Raw genomic sequence first — 17146 nt, forward strand, 5'->3', positions numbered from 1 at the left:
ATTTGTCCCTCCAGATCCACTTCCACCTCTCTCTCCCAGGTAGACCACAAGCATGTGTTCCCTTGGGCTCTGGTTTGGGTTGGATTCAGCCAATGGGAGCCCAGCACGAGATCAAAGGATGGGGAAGAAGGGGAGAGTGATTGATTCCTCAGCCTTGTTCCCTGCAAGGGCCCCTGAAGCAGGCTATGCCCCTCACTGGAGGTCACCGCCCTCTCACCAGAACTCCCTTTTTCCAGGTTCCACAGGTGCTTCATCCTGCATCCCTCTCAGGGCTACAAACCCAGGCAACTGCCCTGCCCCATGCAGTCCCTCTACTCCCAGCTACACTCTTAGGAATACCTCTTTCATAGTGAACCATCTTCTTTGACTCTGTACCTGTTTCCCACTGGGATCCAAAGATATCAAAGAAATAATTAAGCTAAATATTAATATGATAATATTTAATATTATGAGGTTCCCTAGTGGCTCATACGGTAAAGAATCCACCTGCAATGCAGAAGACCCAGGTTCCATCCCTGGGTTGGAAAGACCCCCTGGAAGATCCCACTCCAGTATTCTTGCCTGGTAAATCCCATGGACAGAGGAGCCTGGTGGGCTATGGTCCATGGGGTTGCAAAAGAGCCAGACAACACTTTCACTTTTACTTAACATTATAATTACATATTAACAATTTCCTCTCTATTTCAAAAAGTTTATACAATGAAGCTGACCAAAAGAAATTTTAGGGGACTTTAATATTAGAAGAAAAATAAAGCAGAGCTTCTAAAATGAGGATCCAGGGCATTCTGACTTGGGAGGTTAAGTGGCTGTCTCCTTACTAGCCATAAGATAGGTAAGGAGAAAGGAGGGGCTGGAGACAACTGGACAATTGGGTCAAATGGAAAATGGTATATTATCTAAAGGGCTGGTGATACTTTTTTTTTTTTTTAATGTTGGACTTGTTATTATAAGCACATTCTGTTGAATACAACAAGTTTGGTTATTACCTTTTATCAAAGTGTCAGGAGGGCAGATTTTAAAGAGAGCTAGACAATATGAGAGAACATTCTTCTCGTCCACAGAGTCTTTGAAACTGATTGCAAATGAATTGCCTCTGAACAGCGTAGGAGCGAGGCAGAGAGCTTTCCTAATGATGTACATCTGCGAGGCTTCACTTGGGGTTTGGCTGCATTTACATCACTATAAACTCTGCAATTACAGCTCAAGCCGTTTCCGGCACTGACACGAAGAATACGAATTGCAACAGCAGGTTTCCTGGCTTGGATTTCCGCCAGGAGCCTGAGTCACCGTCCCCAGACATCTGTAGCACATTAAACTGTACTCTTGTTATCTCTCAACACTGAACAATGGCCTACAGCTCTGACAAAACAAATGGCTGAAGTCTTTTCCAGAAACCCTCTAATGTGAGGCTGTGAATCACGAGCCTGTCCAAAAATCTTAGGGTCATTTACACGGTAGAAATACACCCCAAATATCACTGCTTTGTTTTTTGATTGTCTGATCTTTATTTAAACTTGACGGATTTAGAGGGCCTAAACTGCAGGCTGAATGTCTGTGTCCCCTGCAAAACTCACACATTAAATCTTAATTTCCAAGGTGATGGTATTTGGAGGTGAGGGTCTTTGAGAGGTGATGAAGGTATGAATGGAGAAGGAAACAGCAACCCACTTCAGCCTCTTTATGAGCTTCCCCACCCCTCCTGTCATGTGAGGACTCATGAAGAGGATGGACCGCTATAAATCAGAAAGCAGACCCCAAACCTGCCCATACCTAGATCCTGGGTTCCCCAGACTCCAGAACTATGAGAAATACATTTCTATTGTTTATGAGCCACCCAGTCTAAGTTTGTTTTGTGTCAGCAGCCTGAATGGACTAAAAAGAAAATTCAAAATATAGCTGAGATGATATTAAACTTTACTTAAACTTCGTGAACGTCAATAGTCTGAAAAATAGCTTTGTGGGAAGAGCAACAAAAAAGCATCCCTTAGAGAAGGTGTTCAGACCAGCTGCACAAAGAGGAAGAGAAAGTGTCTTAAAGCCATGTTCCCACTCCGGCTCCAACTCTCCATCTTCTCAGCTGCCCCTAGGAGTCAAGTCACCATCATTTTGGGGAGAACACTGCCAACTCTTCATCACTTGTCTTCTGATTCATGGCTGTCTTAGCATCTGTTCCCCTATACAGCAGCCACACTGATCTGTTATCAGTATCAATCCAAGCATGGTTTTTCTTACTTAAAACCATGCAAAGATGTCCCACTTCTTCTACAATAACATCTAAGGTCCTTCCCAAGGACCAAGGCCACCACATTCTTTAACCCCTGTCCTTCTCTTCAGGTTCAATGCCAGCCTCTCTCCTTGTTGCTTTTCCTACTCCAGCTGTTTTTCTCTTCCTTAAACATGCCAAGCTTGTCCTGCCCTCTGGGCCTCTGCACTGACATCTCTCTCTGCCAGGAATGCTTTCTCCAATCATCCACAGCTGGCTCCTTCAGATCTTAACTTACCTATCACCTCCTTGGAGAGGCCTTTCCTTATTCGTAACACTTATCATTATTTAAAAACAAGTGAAAGAGAATAATAAGGGAATACGACAAAGAATTTTATGCTTATAAATTCTACAGCTTAGAAGAAATGAATGAACTCTCCAAAACAACAAGCTACCAAAACTCAATCAATATGAAATAAACAATCTGGATAGCGCTATAACCATTAAAGAAATTGAATTTATAATTAAAGAGCTTTCAATAAAGAAATCATCATCCCAGATGGTTTTGCTAGAAATTCTACCAAACATTTAAAAAATAATTAACACCAGTTTTACACCATCTCTTTCAGAAAACAGAAGAGAAGGAAACGCTTTTCAATTCATTTAATGGGGCCAGCATTACCTTGACAAAGACATCACAAAACTAAATATTGCAGACCCATAACTGTCATGAATTTATGTATAAAATCTTCAACAAAACATTAGAAACTTGTCCAACAATGTAGATAAAGAATTATACACCATGACCAAGTATACCTGGTTATTACTCGGTCACTGATCATGACTAAGTGTGTACCTGGAATTTATTCTAGGTACGTATATTTGGTTCATCACTCAAAATTCAATGTGACTCATCACATAAACAAACTAAACAAATAAAATCATATGACTATATCAATCAGTGCAAAGAAAGCAGCTGACAAAATCCAACAGCCATTTATGATTAGAAACTCTAGGCAAACTAGGACTAAAGAAGAACTTGTTCAGGTCGGTACAGAACATCAGCCATAATCAGTGCGCTGTGGTACGGGAATAAGAATAGATGACTAGAGCAATGGAATTGTTTAGAAAGCCCAGAAATAGACCTGTGTCAATAGAGTCAACTGATTTTGACAAAGAACAAAGGCAATTCAATGAAGAAAGAACAGCATTTTCCAACAACTGGTGCTAGAACAAATACATACCTGTATGCAAAAAAAAAAAAAAATCTGAACATGGATGTTACAGCTTCCACAAAATGAACTTGAGTGAATCATGCAGCTAAATATACAATGCAAAACTATGTACTTCTAGAAGACAACAGAGAAAATCTAATTGACCTTGGACTTGGTAAAAACTTCTTATATACAACACCAGAAGCCAGTCCATGAAAGAAAATAATAACTGATAAGTTGGACTACATTAAAATTCAAAAATGTTTGCTCTGCAAAAGACATTGTTAATAAAATGAAAAGGTGTGCCACAGAATAGGAGAATATATTGCAAAACACTATCTGATGAAGAATTTGTATCCAAGATATATGAAGAACTCTGAAAACTCAACCATAAAAATGTACAAAATAATCCAATTAAAAATGGGGAAAAGGTCTGAACAGACATCTCACAGACAGCAAAAAAGCATATGAAGAGATGTTCAACAGCAAATGTCATTATGAATTACAAAGTAAAGCAGTGAGACAACACTACACACCCACATGTGGTCAAAACTCAAACAGTCGCAGCACCAAATGCTGATGAAGATGAGGAGCAACAGGAGCTCTCATTCGCTGATGGTGGGAATACAGAATGGTACAGATGGTGGGAATACAGAATGGTACGGATGGTGGGAATATGGAATGGTACAGCCAAGCTGGAACACAGCTGGGCAGTTTCTCACAAAGCTGAACCCAATCTACCATTCAATCTAACAACTATGTCTCCAGGTACTCAGCCCAACAAGTTGAACATGTGTTCACACAAAACCCGCCGATAACTGTTTATAGCAGCCTTATTCATAACTGCCAGAAACTTAAAGCAACCAGGATATCATTCAAAGTTGAAAGGATAAGCAAAATGTGGCACTGCCAAATGATGGACTATTATTCAGCAATAAAATGAAAGGAGTTCTTAAACCACAAAAGACATTGTTATTGCTGTTGTTTAGTTGCTAAGTTGTGTCTGACTGTTTTGGGGACCCTGTGGACTGTAGCCCACCAGGCTCCTCTGTCCATGGGATTTCCCAGGCAAGAATGCTGGAGTGGGTTGCCATTTCCTTCTCCAAGGGATCTTTCCAACCCAGGGATTGAACCTGTGTCTCCTGCATTGGCAGGTGGATTCTTTTACCACTGAGCCATAAAAGACATGGAGGGAACTTTAAGTGTATATTGGGCAGTGAAAGAAGCCAGTCTGAAAAGGGCACATACTTTATAATTTCAGAGGCAGTAAAAAGATCAGTGGTTGTCAGGGATCCCAGAGGGGAGGAAGTGCGGGATGAACAGGTGGAGCACGGGGAATTTTTAAGAGGTGAAACTATTTTGTGTGTGTGTGTGTTAGAGGTTAAGTCATGTCTGAGTCTTTGTAACCCAATGGACTCTCTGTAGCCCACCAGCCTCCTCTGTCCATTGGATTCTCCAGGCAAGAATATTGGAGTGGATAGCCATTCCCTCCTCCAAGGGATCTTCCCAACCCAGGGATCGAATTCAGGTCTCCTGCACTGCAGGCTGATTCCTTGCCATCTGAGCCACCAGAGAAGTCCTCAAAGTATTTTGTATGATACTGTAAAGGCATGACACTATGCATTTGCCCAAACTCATAAGATTACAATACAGAGTGAACCCTAATGTAAACTATGGACTTTAGTTAATAAGATTAATATTAGTTGATTAACTGTAACATATGCATCACAAAAATGCAATATATTAATAACAGGGAAATTGTATCTGTACAAGGAGAAGGGCCATATGGGAACTCTTCACACTACCTGATCAACTGTTCTGTAAACCTAATATGTCTTTACAAGAAAATTTAAAAATTAATGGTAGAATCTAAGTGGTGAGTATATGGATGTAGAACACCAAAATTGTTTCAACATTGCTATATGTTTGAAACATTTTATAATAAAATATTGAGGAGGAAAAATTATGGTCACACAAAACCTATATACACAAATATGGACAGCAGTTTCATTCCTAATACCCATGAACTGAAAACAGGCTTGTTATTCTTCAGGGAGTGAATTCTTGGCCAAACTGTGCTCCAGCTATACTATGGAGTACCACTCAGCGATTAAAAGGACTGAATACTGATACACAGAACAACCTGGATGAATCTGAAGGGAATTAACCTGAGTGAAGAAAGCCACATCCCAAAGGTTATATACTCTTAAGATTCCATTTATATAAAATTATTTTTAAAAAATAGAAAAAAAGGAACAAATGAGTGGTTGTCAGAGGTTCAGAATGAGATGGAAGAAGGAAGTGAATATGGTTATAAAAGGCAATACAAAAGATCCTTGATCCTTTTCTATCTTGACTGTAGTGGTGGATACACGAGCCTGCGTGTGATAAAATCACACAGAAGTGTAGACACACGCACACACAAACAGGTACAAGGAAAACTGGGGAAGTCTCAAAAAGTGAGGAGGGCTGTGTTTGACGGTATCAGTGTCACTCTCCTGGTTGTGATGCTGTACTATAATCTTGATACTGGAAGACAGTTTAATCCTAGAACAGGGACTGAGTCCCCAGGATGAGCCCTGCACTGTCCAATATCTGGGATATATATTTCTTACACCTGTATGTGAATCTACCATACAATTATCTCAACAAAAACTCAATTAAAAAATTAAACACTCCACAAAATTTGTTAATTTGCTTACTGTGCGTCTCTTCCCGGCAGAAAGCAAGCACCACATGAGCAGGGGCACTGCGTGTTGTGTTTGCTGATGTAGCCCCACTGTGGATCCCTAGAACTCAGCAGGTGCTTCACAAAAATGTGTTTAATCAACTACAAGACAACATGTTAGCATGAACTGACTGTTAGGATAGAGGTATTATTCCATTCATTCATTCATTCATTCAACAGGAGTTTATTACCCAAGCACCCGACAGCGTACCAGATTACAGAGACGAAGCCAAGAAAAGTCATCCTCTTCAGGGAATTAAAAACATAAGCATGAGGCAAGGATTCTAGAAGAGGGACTGTCTGCCTGCCCTTAAATCATCCATAGTGTCTCTACTGGGGGAGAAAGGAGGGTGCCCCGACATTCACTGGTGTGGTCACCCCACTTTGGACAGCAATGGAGCTGCAATGTTGAGGGAGGCAAGTGAAGCCAGAAAATGAGTTGGAACGTGGTGGGATTCTGAGATGCTCCCGCCTCTGGGAAGCCTGTCTGAACAGAGCAGAGATGATCATCACTGGTCCCTTCAGTGTCTCCGTGTGTGTTCACCAGTTCTGTGCCCTGGGGCTAACTACTCAGACTCCTTGCACTACAGCTCTTCTCAGGTATCAGTGGAATAAATAACACTACCCTTGTGTGTATAAAACTCTCAGATTAGGATCTGGTCTATGGCTCTCTAATGGCCTCACATATCAGACGTTGACAGAGATAAGCTCACATTTGGAGCCTCTGAAAAATATTCAGAATGCATCTGAGTCCAGAGGCAGGCAGATTCAATACTTGGAGATTTACTCTAATGCCATCAACTTGATTTGTTATTTGAAGAGTTCAAAATAGAAGAGAAGATGATCAAGAAAGCCAGACACTGTCACTTTCAGGTCCTAGACTTTCCAACACTTATGACTTGCACTCTCATGAAAATTCTCACACAGTAGTGAGCGGATAAGATGCTAGATTGGTTTGCCATAGGGCTAAACATCAGAAGAGAGCTTTCAAAGCATTTATTTGTGGTCAGATTTTTTTTTTTATAATAGACTTTTATTTCTTGGAGTAGTTTTAGGTTTACATAAAAAGTGACCCTCTCTCTACCACTCTCCTCCATGCTAAAAGACATTTCCCCCCCATTATGAACATCTTGCAACTGATGTGGTACAGTTGTTACAACTGGTAAACCAACATTCAGTTCAGTTCAGTTCAGCTGCTCAGTCGTGTCCGACCCTTTCTGACTCCATGAATTGCAGCACGCCAGGCCTCCCTGCCCATCACCAACTCCCGGAGTTCACTCAAACTCACGTCCATCGAGTCGGTGATGCCATCCAGCCATCTCATCCTCTGTCATCCCCTTCTCCTCCTGCCCCCAATCCCTCCCAGCATCAGAGTCTTTTCAAATGAGTCAACTCTTCGCATGAGGTGGCCAAAGTACTGGAGTTTCAGCTTTAGCATCATTCCTTCCAAAGAACACCCAGGGCTGATCTGCTTTAGAATGGACTGGCTGGATCTCCTTGCAGTCCAAGGGACTCTCAAGAGTCTTCTCCCAACACCACAGTTCAAAAGCATCAATTCTTCGGCACTCAGCTTTCTACACAGTCTGACTCTCACATCCATACATGACCACTGGAAAAACCATAGCCTTGACTAGATGGACCTTTGTTGGCAAAGTAATGTCTCTGCTTTTTAAGATGCTATCTAGGTTGGTCATAACTTTCCTTCCAAGGAGTAAGCGCCTTTTAATTTCATGGCTGCAATCACCATTTGCAGTGATTTTGGAGCCCAAAAAAATAAAGTCTGACACTGTTTCCACTGTTTCCCCATCTATTTGCCATGAATTGATGGGACCAGATGCCATGATCTTCCTTTTCTGAATGTTGAGCTTTAAGCCAACTTTTTCACTCTCCTCTTTCACTTTCATCAAGAGGCTTTTGAGTTCCTCTTCACTTTCTGCCATAAGGGTGGTGTCATCTGCATATCTGAGGTTATTGATATTTCTCCTGGCAATCTTGATTCCAGCTTGTGCTTCTTCCAGCCCAGCGTGTCTCATGATGTATTCTTGACTATTAAAGTCCATAGTTAACCCTAGCATTCATTCTTTGTGTTACTATATAGTATGGATTTTGTCAAATGCATGATGTCATATATACCCCACTACAATACACTGTGCAGCATAGTTTCACTGCCCTAAATATGCCTTAACCTCCACATCTTCATGCCTCCCTCCCTTAATCCTTCTGGAGACGCTGGCAACCACTGTTCATTTAACTATCTCTATAGTTTTCCCCTGCCTAAAACGTCATATAATTGGAACCACACAGTATATAGCCTCTTCAGACTGGCTTCTTTCAATTAGCAGTATATACTTAAGGCTCCTCCATCTCTTTTGTGGCTTGATAGCTCATTTCTTTTTTTGCTGAATAATATTCCAGTGTTTGGAGGTTTCACAGTTTGTTTATCCATCCAATAATTGAAGGATATCTTGGTTGCTTCTGGTATTTGGCATTCATGAATAAAGCTGCTATAAACATTTGTGGACTGTGTTTTGCATATACAAAAGTTTTTAACTCATGTGGTAAATATCTAGGGCACACTTGCTTCATCATAGAGTAGTCTAGGTTTAGCGTCGTAAGAGACTAACACACTGCTTTCTGGAGTAGAGACTATAAATAGAGACTGCCTCCCACAGTGGCTGTAGAATTTTCCATTCCCACCACCAATGAAACTCCAGAAGATAGTGAAGGACAGGGAAGCCTGGTGTGCTGCAGTCCGGGGGGGTGGTCACAAAGAGTTGGACATGGCCTAGCGGCTGAACAACAACAACCATCTGTGAATGAGAGTTCCTGTTGCTCCACATCCTCACCAGCATTTGGTGGTGTTGCTGTTTTGCATTTTAGCCATTCTAACAGGTATGTAGTGATATCTCACTGCTGTTTTAATTTTCAGTTCTCTAGGGACATCTACTGTTGAGCATCTTTTCATACACTCATTTTCCATTTACAATCTTCCTAAGCTAGGTGTCCACACAGTCTTTCATTGAGTTTTAAGGTCTTTTTAAAAAAAAATACATCTTGGTTACTAGGCCTTTATCAGATACTTGTTCTATGAATATTTTCTCCCAATCTGTGACTTGTTTTTTCATTTTCTTAACAGTACATATCACAAATCACAAGCTTTTAATAAAGTCCAATTTTCAATTTTTTCTTCCATAGATCATACTTTTTGGTGTTGTATCTAAAAAGCTGTCACTAAACCCAGAGTCACCCAGACTTTCTCCTATGCCCTCTTCTAGAAGTTATATAATTCTGATCTTATATTTAGGTCTCTGATCCATTTGGACTAGAATTCTGTGAAAGGTATCAGTATCTAGTTTCTTTTTTTTTTTTTTGCATAAATGTCCAGCTGTTCCAGCACCATTTATAAAAAGACTACCCCTTCTCCACTGGATTGCCTGGAGGCTAGATTTAAAAATAAAATTTTTAGGTTATAAAATATTAAATGTTTATGAATACCTAGAGGTGATCACTGTTAACATTTTGATGAATATTTCATCAGTCTTTTACTCCACTTCATGTGTATATACATGCATTTTGTGTATTTGGAACCCTATTATGAATGATCGCTACCCCTCCAGCCCCTTATCCTCACTCAGTGCTTTCTTGGGACAATTTCTGGTTTCATTCTAAAGCAGGAATTTGTAGCAGTAGCCACCGGGATATATTACACACACTCTTTTATAATCTAAATTTGCTTAACCAAATATTGTGGATATATTCTAAAGCAACTCTCTATATCATCATATTAGGTCATTGTCTATTATTCCATGAGATACTTAACCAAATTCTAATGGTCAGACATTTAGGTTGTTTGCAATATTTCTATTTGTTGATAAGTGAGACATAAGAAATGAAGCTATTGTGAACCTAAGTGCAGTCAGCAAAGTGACCTTTAAAGATGACTAGGAAACAGGCAAACAGAAGGCTCTTCAGAGAGCAGTGGCCTAGAAGAAGGTACAAGGTCAGAAGGGTGAGGGAGTTTTATGAACCAAGAGAACACTTGAGTGAAGAATACAGCCTACTGAGCTCAGAAGAAACACTCAGAGGAGTAGTTTTCCAAAGGCATGACCACTCTGAGGGCACAGGTCAACCAAACTCAAAGAAGGCAGAAAGTTCTTGGACTTCTGGGTGTGGTGGGTTCTCTTGGCCCAGCCCTCCTTCATGCCCACATGCACTTGCTGCTCTGCCTCCATGGCACCAAACTCAACCCAAACATGACCACTCTCTCCCCTGGACTTGGTGTCCCTGAGCATTTTTTTTTTTTTTTTCAGTTGGCTTTTTATCCCAGAGGTTAGTGCAGGCTATTTTCCAGTTGGCTTTTTATCCCAGAGGTTAGTGCAGGCTATTTTCCAGTTGGCTTTATATCCCAGAGGTTAGTGCAGGGCCCATACTGGGGGCTCAGTCTCTGTTCCAGAATTAAACTACTTCAGTAGCAGGATTTCTGAGCACCTTCTAGTGAAACTAATTTCAGCAGCTACAAGAATTCAAAGGAAACACTCATCAATAAGAAGCTGGGTCAGGAGCAACTGCAGGGAAATAGCAATTGTGAATCAGCCCAGGATTCAAAGTCTGAACAACAGGTTTATAGAAGCAATAGAAGCATTTCCCTCTGAGACAGCCAACTTTCATTCTGAGTGCCTGTGACGAGTGAAGGGACCTCTAAACACCATCTTCTGCCTACACACACACACACACACACACACACACACACACACAAGAAAACTGCCTGGAAATTACAGGCCAAACTTTAACACAAGAGCTAATGAGAAGTATTGAGTTGGCTAAAATATTCGTTTGGGTTTTTCCATAAGACGTTGTGGAAAAACCCAAAAGAACTTTTGGGCCAATCCAATAGCTGTGACCATGGGTGTTATGTGTACCTACCTGGCCTCTCTTGACTACCTCCTTTGCCACACTGGGCAAATGGCATTCATTTCCCATTCCACCCAGACTCTCCCTTGCAGCAACCATGCCTAACCCATCTCCTTTACAGGTGGGCCGTGTACAGTCACCCAGGGTTAACTTTCTGATTTTAAGAGTCAAAGCCAATTCTGGGTGAGGTCTTACAAGCATATGGATTGCCTCTGACCCCTGTTCCTGCCCGCATGAGGCTCTTAAATGTTGGAAAAAAAGATGTATTAATATAAGCTATTCCGAATTCCACTGCTAAACCATTTGTAATTATATACTCCTGCCCTCCTCATTAAAACAGCTGTGAGCCAAAAATACTTTATAGTACTTGACTGAAATAGCACAGATTATTCTTTAAAAAAAAAAAAGTAATAATAACCCTGTTAAAACTCCAAAAAGTTTCATGTGATCCACCACCATGTGTCACCAATTTCTCTGTTACTATAGATAATCACATCATTCTTAATAGAGTTTGTTTAGTAAAACAGTGGAGCTTTTTTTTTTTTTTTTAAATTTTATTTTATTTTTAAACTTTACATAACTGTATTAGTTTTGCCAAATATCAAAATGAATCCGCCACAGGTATACATGTGTTGGGGAACATTGGAGCTTTTTAAAAAAAATTCACCTTTGCACTCAATGTGAGTAACCATGCAAAATAAGTTAGCTGAAAAAGACAAAATTTAGTTCCAGATTTAATCTTATAACTGTCTTTGGACTAGTAACTGCTTGGAATGAAACAGAGAAAATCTGATAGTAAATCAGATATTCCCTCTTTTGGTCTGAACCATCACTTTGTGCTTGGCCGCCCTTGAAATTGAGGCCATTCACGTTGCTGTTCTGATTCAAAGATGACACCAGGCTGAGGTGGGGGCAGTAGGAACTTACTACCTGTCAAGTTTCTGAAAAGTCCAGAGAGAGAGTGGAACCAGCTAAGAGTTCACCAGATTTAAAAGTTTTCTTGGCTAAAATTCAGCAAAGGAAGGTTAAGACAAGCATAAGTGTTAGTCGCTCAGCCGTGTCCAACTCTTTGTGATCGCACAGACTGTAGCCTACCAGGCCCCTCTATCTGTGAAATTCTCCAGGCAAGAATAAACAAAAGGATGAGGAAAAAACCTGTTTTTGAGAAAGCATGCATTTCAATACATTGTTTTTAGGACATGGCTTATTACTGTAACGCAGTGATTCTCAGTCAAAGATGATTTTGTCTCCCTGGGGGCCCCGGTCATGTCTGCAAACATTTTTGGAAGTGGTGGTAAGGGAAGGTGCAACTGGCAGCTGTGAGTTGAAGCCAGGGATGCTGCTAAACAACCTGCAGAACACAAGGGAGCCTTGACAGCAAAGGATGATGGAGCCCAAAGCGTCAACAGGGCAGTGAGAAACTCTACTCGTGAATGATACAGACACCAGGAAGGACCCTGGAGTCAGACTGAGTTTCAAATCCTCTGTGCATCACCTGATAACAGAGTGATTCTAGGGGAGTTATAAAACCTTTCTAGGTTTTGACCTCTAATTTATAAAATAGGGATGATGAAACCTATATGCCAAGGAAATGAGAGAAGCAGCCTTGGGCAATCATAATGGCTCAATAAATGTCAGTCTCATTTTCATATTAAGGTTAAAACCTTAAGGTATATATATTCCTTTTTTCTCTCAATTAGAAGAGTCCTCACAACTTCATGAGGGATGTTTTACTCTTCTACAGAAGTCTGTTCCTGAAATCATGTGTTTCAGAAGAATGCACCCAAAGGACCTGGAGGAGACTGACCAGTCCCACCAGCGAGGACTGACAGGGCCCCAGACTGCTTTTCCACAGGGCACATGAGTTGCACAAAAGGCTCCTGAGGGCTATCCCTGGTGGTCCAGTGGTTAAGAGTCCACCTTGCAATGTAGAGGATGCAAGCTTGATCCCTGGTCAGGGAACTAAGATCCCACATGACACAGAGCAACTAAGCCCATGTCACAACTAAAGAATCCACACGCTGCATTGAAAGATCCTGTACGACGCAATGAAGACCCGACACAGCCAAATAAATAGATATATTTTTAAAAGGCTCCTGAGGGCTGAGAAGTACTTTACAGCACAGAAAGGGTCACTGAGCTTTCTGACAACACCAGACACAGCTGAGCTGACATGTGTCAGACCACAGGATGCCCAGCCAGCCCAAAATGATGCCAAAGTGAAAGTCACTTAGTCATGTCCGACTGTTTGCAACCCCATGGACTGTAGCCCGCCAGGGTCCTCTGTCCTTGAAATTCTCCAGGCCAGAATACTGGAGTGGGTAGCCAATCCCTTCTCCAGGAGATCTTCCTGACCCAGGGATCGAACCCAGGCCCCCCATATTGCAGGCAGATTCTTCACCGTCTGAGCCACCAGGGAAGCCCAAGAATACTGGAGTGGGTAGCCTATTTCTTCTTCAGTGGATCTTCCCAACCCAAGAATCAAACTGAGGTCTCCTTTGTTGCAGGTGGATTCTTTACCAGCTGAGCCACAAAGTGATGCTGAAAATCTCTGCCCAGATGCCCACAGCCCTGGAAACAAGTTGTTACATGGTCCCCCCGACAGGCATCTGATTTCAGAAGGCTGTGCTGTTACTTCCCTGCTCTAATAAGGGGAAGGTAAGACAGGGGGCTGCTTGGCCAACCAAGGGTCGCCTTTGTGAGTAAAATCCAGTGGTGCTTGGACAGCTTGTCTCTAAGTCAAGCAGTATCCTGGTCTGGATCCTAAAAGTCCTCAGATGAAAAAAAAGTGGTCTTATCCCTGACTGAGTCTCTATTATAGACATTTGAGTTTTAATTGAGACATTTGGGTATTTTTGGCAAAGACATATATGATTCTAGGGTAACCATACAGTTTTTTGTTCCAAGACACTGTTAGGAATGAAAAAGGAACGCTGTGAATTGCTCCAGCCCTCAGGAGTAAACCAGGACAGTCCCAAGACTTGTGATCAACCTTATGAGTCATTGGGAAGTATGGCCCTCTCCTTGAGATATGTATTGCATTACAAGTGAAGACCTGATCTAAGAAATAATTTGGATTTAGAACAAATTAATTTCATTTTCCAAATTATTACACCATGATGACCAGGGTAAAGGTTAGCAGAGCAGGTTGGTTAAAGGATTAGACTATTTTAGATATATTTATAGATTTTAGATCCTGTGTTCACATTCTGGCTTGACCACTAAATGGCTGTGCCATTTTGGGCAAGTTACCTTTCTGTGTCTCAGTTTTCTCACCTGTAAAACAGGCCTAAGAAGAGTAGCTACTGTTGGGTTACTGTAATAATAAAATTGCAATGTAGGATAAGTGGCTAGTGGCTAAAACATAGTAAGTTTTTAATTATTATTAGCTATTATTTTTAACATTTAAATAACCCTTGACTGTGAATTGAGAGCTCTTGAGTCAATTTGCTGCACAGGTCAAGTCTTTCACTTATTTGCTTGAACAGGCAGTGTATTTTTCTGTTTTTCAACAGTCTCACTAATAATAGTCATTACTTTTGCACTAAGGACCTGAGGACTGGCCCTACTTTCCAGAACTGGGATAGCTATGATCATCTGCAGGTTGGATTTGACTTGTATTCAAATTATACAAATAAGAAATATAATGTGCAGTTATTATAGTACATCTTATTTGATAAATGTCCAATATATGGCAGTAAGTTTGTAAATACAGGTCCTGGCCTCTCATGGACATTCTAGTAAGTAAAAGGTAGGAAAAAATGTAAAGCCATCTGGTTCTCGTGTGTCGCAAGCCACTAACTAACATCACAGGTTTATTTAGTCATGGTGGATTCAGACTCCAGCTCTCGGGAATTCAGTTCTTCAGAGGTCACCTCAGTCCTGCGGTCATATGCTGGCTCGCATGATCACAGTGCACAAGGCCCCACAGCTTTCCTGCTCAGCCCTGGAGCATGGTATTCTTCCCAGGATCGCTGGCTACTATTCTTAGTCACCAGCAATTTTGCTTTTATGCTCATTCTCTTGTCCATTTAAAAAACACATGATTGTGAGTCAAAGCTAGAGATAACAGACATGTTAGGGGAACTGGGGCTGGGAGCTCTCAACCCAGTGATTAAGTTTTTAGATCATGCTGATACATTATGAATTCCGCCTTTTAAATATAGACCAGTTTCATTTGATATGAATTGGGCTGACTCAGGCTAGGAATGCTAAACAGGTCACCTAATTGTGGTGAAATGTGCAGCCTGAATAAGAGATTCTGGATGGACCCAGAGACGGAGAGGGTTGCTCTGAGCTTCTAGACACTGGGCATAATGGGGAAAGTGAAAAGGAACTCCCCTTCCACTTCTATCTCAGTTTTTCTGAGGTTATGTATTTTTTTTTTTTATGGCTTAGAACTGAGAACATCTTGAATGATATGGTCTTATGACAGATATGAGACTTGTAGACTTTCATAAAAGTAATGCTAACACCTAGTGTTGGGCCCAATAAAACCGATTTTAGATTCAGCACACATGACACTCTACATTTGCATAACATTTCACAATTTATATCTTTTAAATTTGTTAACAATATTTAGTTTGTTCTATTTTTTCCATCTGGGTCTCGCCTGGTCCTTTTCTCAGACCACCCTTTTCAAAGCAAATCTCTTGACCTATTACATACATACAAAAAAGTGCGAAAGAGCCCAATGAATTTTTACAGAGTGAACACATCTACAGACTCAATTCCTAGATCAACAAAAAGAATGTTATCAGAACCCCAGAAGTCACACCCCATCCTTTTTCCAGCGAAGTCGGCTATTTTCATGACTTCAGAGACCACTGATTATTTTTAAAATTGAATTATCTACTATATACTCCTTTGTATCTGGTTTCCTTTGTTCAGTATTTTCTGGGTGAAATTCATCCATGTTGTGTGAACTTATAGTCTGATCGTTATTCTTGCTGTAATCAGTCCAGTGGATAAATCCATCACAAAGGATTTGCCTGTCATGCTACTTATGAACATTTGTGGTTTTATAAATGGTCTGTTATGAATATACTTCTTTGTATCTTTTGGGGAACATATAATTTAGAATCACAGTTACATTATATATAATTATATAAATAATAATATATAATATACACATACATACAATTCCATATTGCATATATGATACTCCTACATACATTCCACATGAACCTACATATGTATTTACTTTATTAGATACTACTAAATAGTTCTCCAAACTTACTTCCATTGATACCCCCAACCATCAGGGTAAGAAAGCACTCGTTTTTCCATATCCATGTTATCTCTTTGCATTGTTTAGTTCATTTTAGTCATTTCAGGGGGGCACATTTCCTTTTATAGTGTGTATTTATCTCCATTCGTCATAGTCAGTGGCTATTTTCTTCCTCCCAATTTGCACAGATGATCACAACCTTAACATAGCTAGTAATTAATATATATCCAGTCACTGAAAAAGAAAACAAAATGCTAAAAATAAAATGTCAATGGTTCATTTTATTTCTAGAAGGAATTTAATTTTCTAATGGGCTGAGAAAATATTACTATTAATTTATGTCTGATTTAGAAGAAGGGAAGTGGATCTGATAGCCATTTAAATTCAAGATATTTCCATATTGCAACTCCTAGAACTAACCCAATGTAAACTTAATTAGATAGAGTACAAGCACAGCCCTTCAATTACTTCCATGAGTTACTGAGTCCAATTCTGCTTTCTTCTGAAGATCTCAAAGTTAGTAACCACCACAACTCCCTTTCTTGGTGCTATTTAACAGAGTGAGACACCGATGGGGGGTGAAGAACACATGGGTTTCAGGGCCTCACTGTGAGAAGGGAAAGACCAAGGACCAGAATCTAGGCTTCCAGCCTTTAGTTTCACCATGACAGGATATCACAGGACCAGCCACTCAATGATCTGGAGTAAACAAAGCAAAACCCCTACCTCTCCCACCTGTGGAATGATGGGTGAGAGCTCACTGTTCGCATCAGACAGCTCTGCCCGAACTCCTGCACCACTGTTGGCTTCAGTGGGACCTCTAACACATCCCTTACCTTTTCTAAACCTCATCTTTCTCA

The 17146-nt window shown here is 40.7% G+C and overlaps 1 protein-coding gene across 2 annotated transcripts in view; it reads right to left on the minus strand.

Moving 5' to 3' along the window:
* The window catches only part of SYNPR (synaptoporin), a 303118-nt gene that overhangs the window by 252386 nt on the left and 33586 nt on the right, over positions 1–17146 (minus strand). Inside the window, exon 3 of one of the 2 annotated variants that reach the window (XM_044934017.2) lies at positions 12268–12407. The exons of the other annotated variant lie outside the window; for it this stretch is intronic. Within the exon in view, the coding sequence (XP_044789952.2) occupies positions 12268–12336 (69 nt within the window). The 5' untranslated portion in view covers positions 12337–12407. The remainder of the gene's footprint in view (positions 1–12267; positions 12408–17146) is intronic. 2 annotated transcript variants of the gene reach the window in all.

The sequence above is a fragment of the Bubalus bubalis genome, chromosome 21 (assembly GCF_019923935.1).
Source record: "Bubalus bubalis isolate 160015118507 breed Murrah chromosome 21, NDDB_SH_1, whole genome shotgun sequence".
Classification (NCBI taxonomy): domain Eukaryota; kingdom Metazoa; phylum Chordata; class Mammalia; order Artiodactyla; family Bovidae; genus Bubalus; species Bubalus bubalis.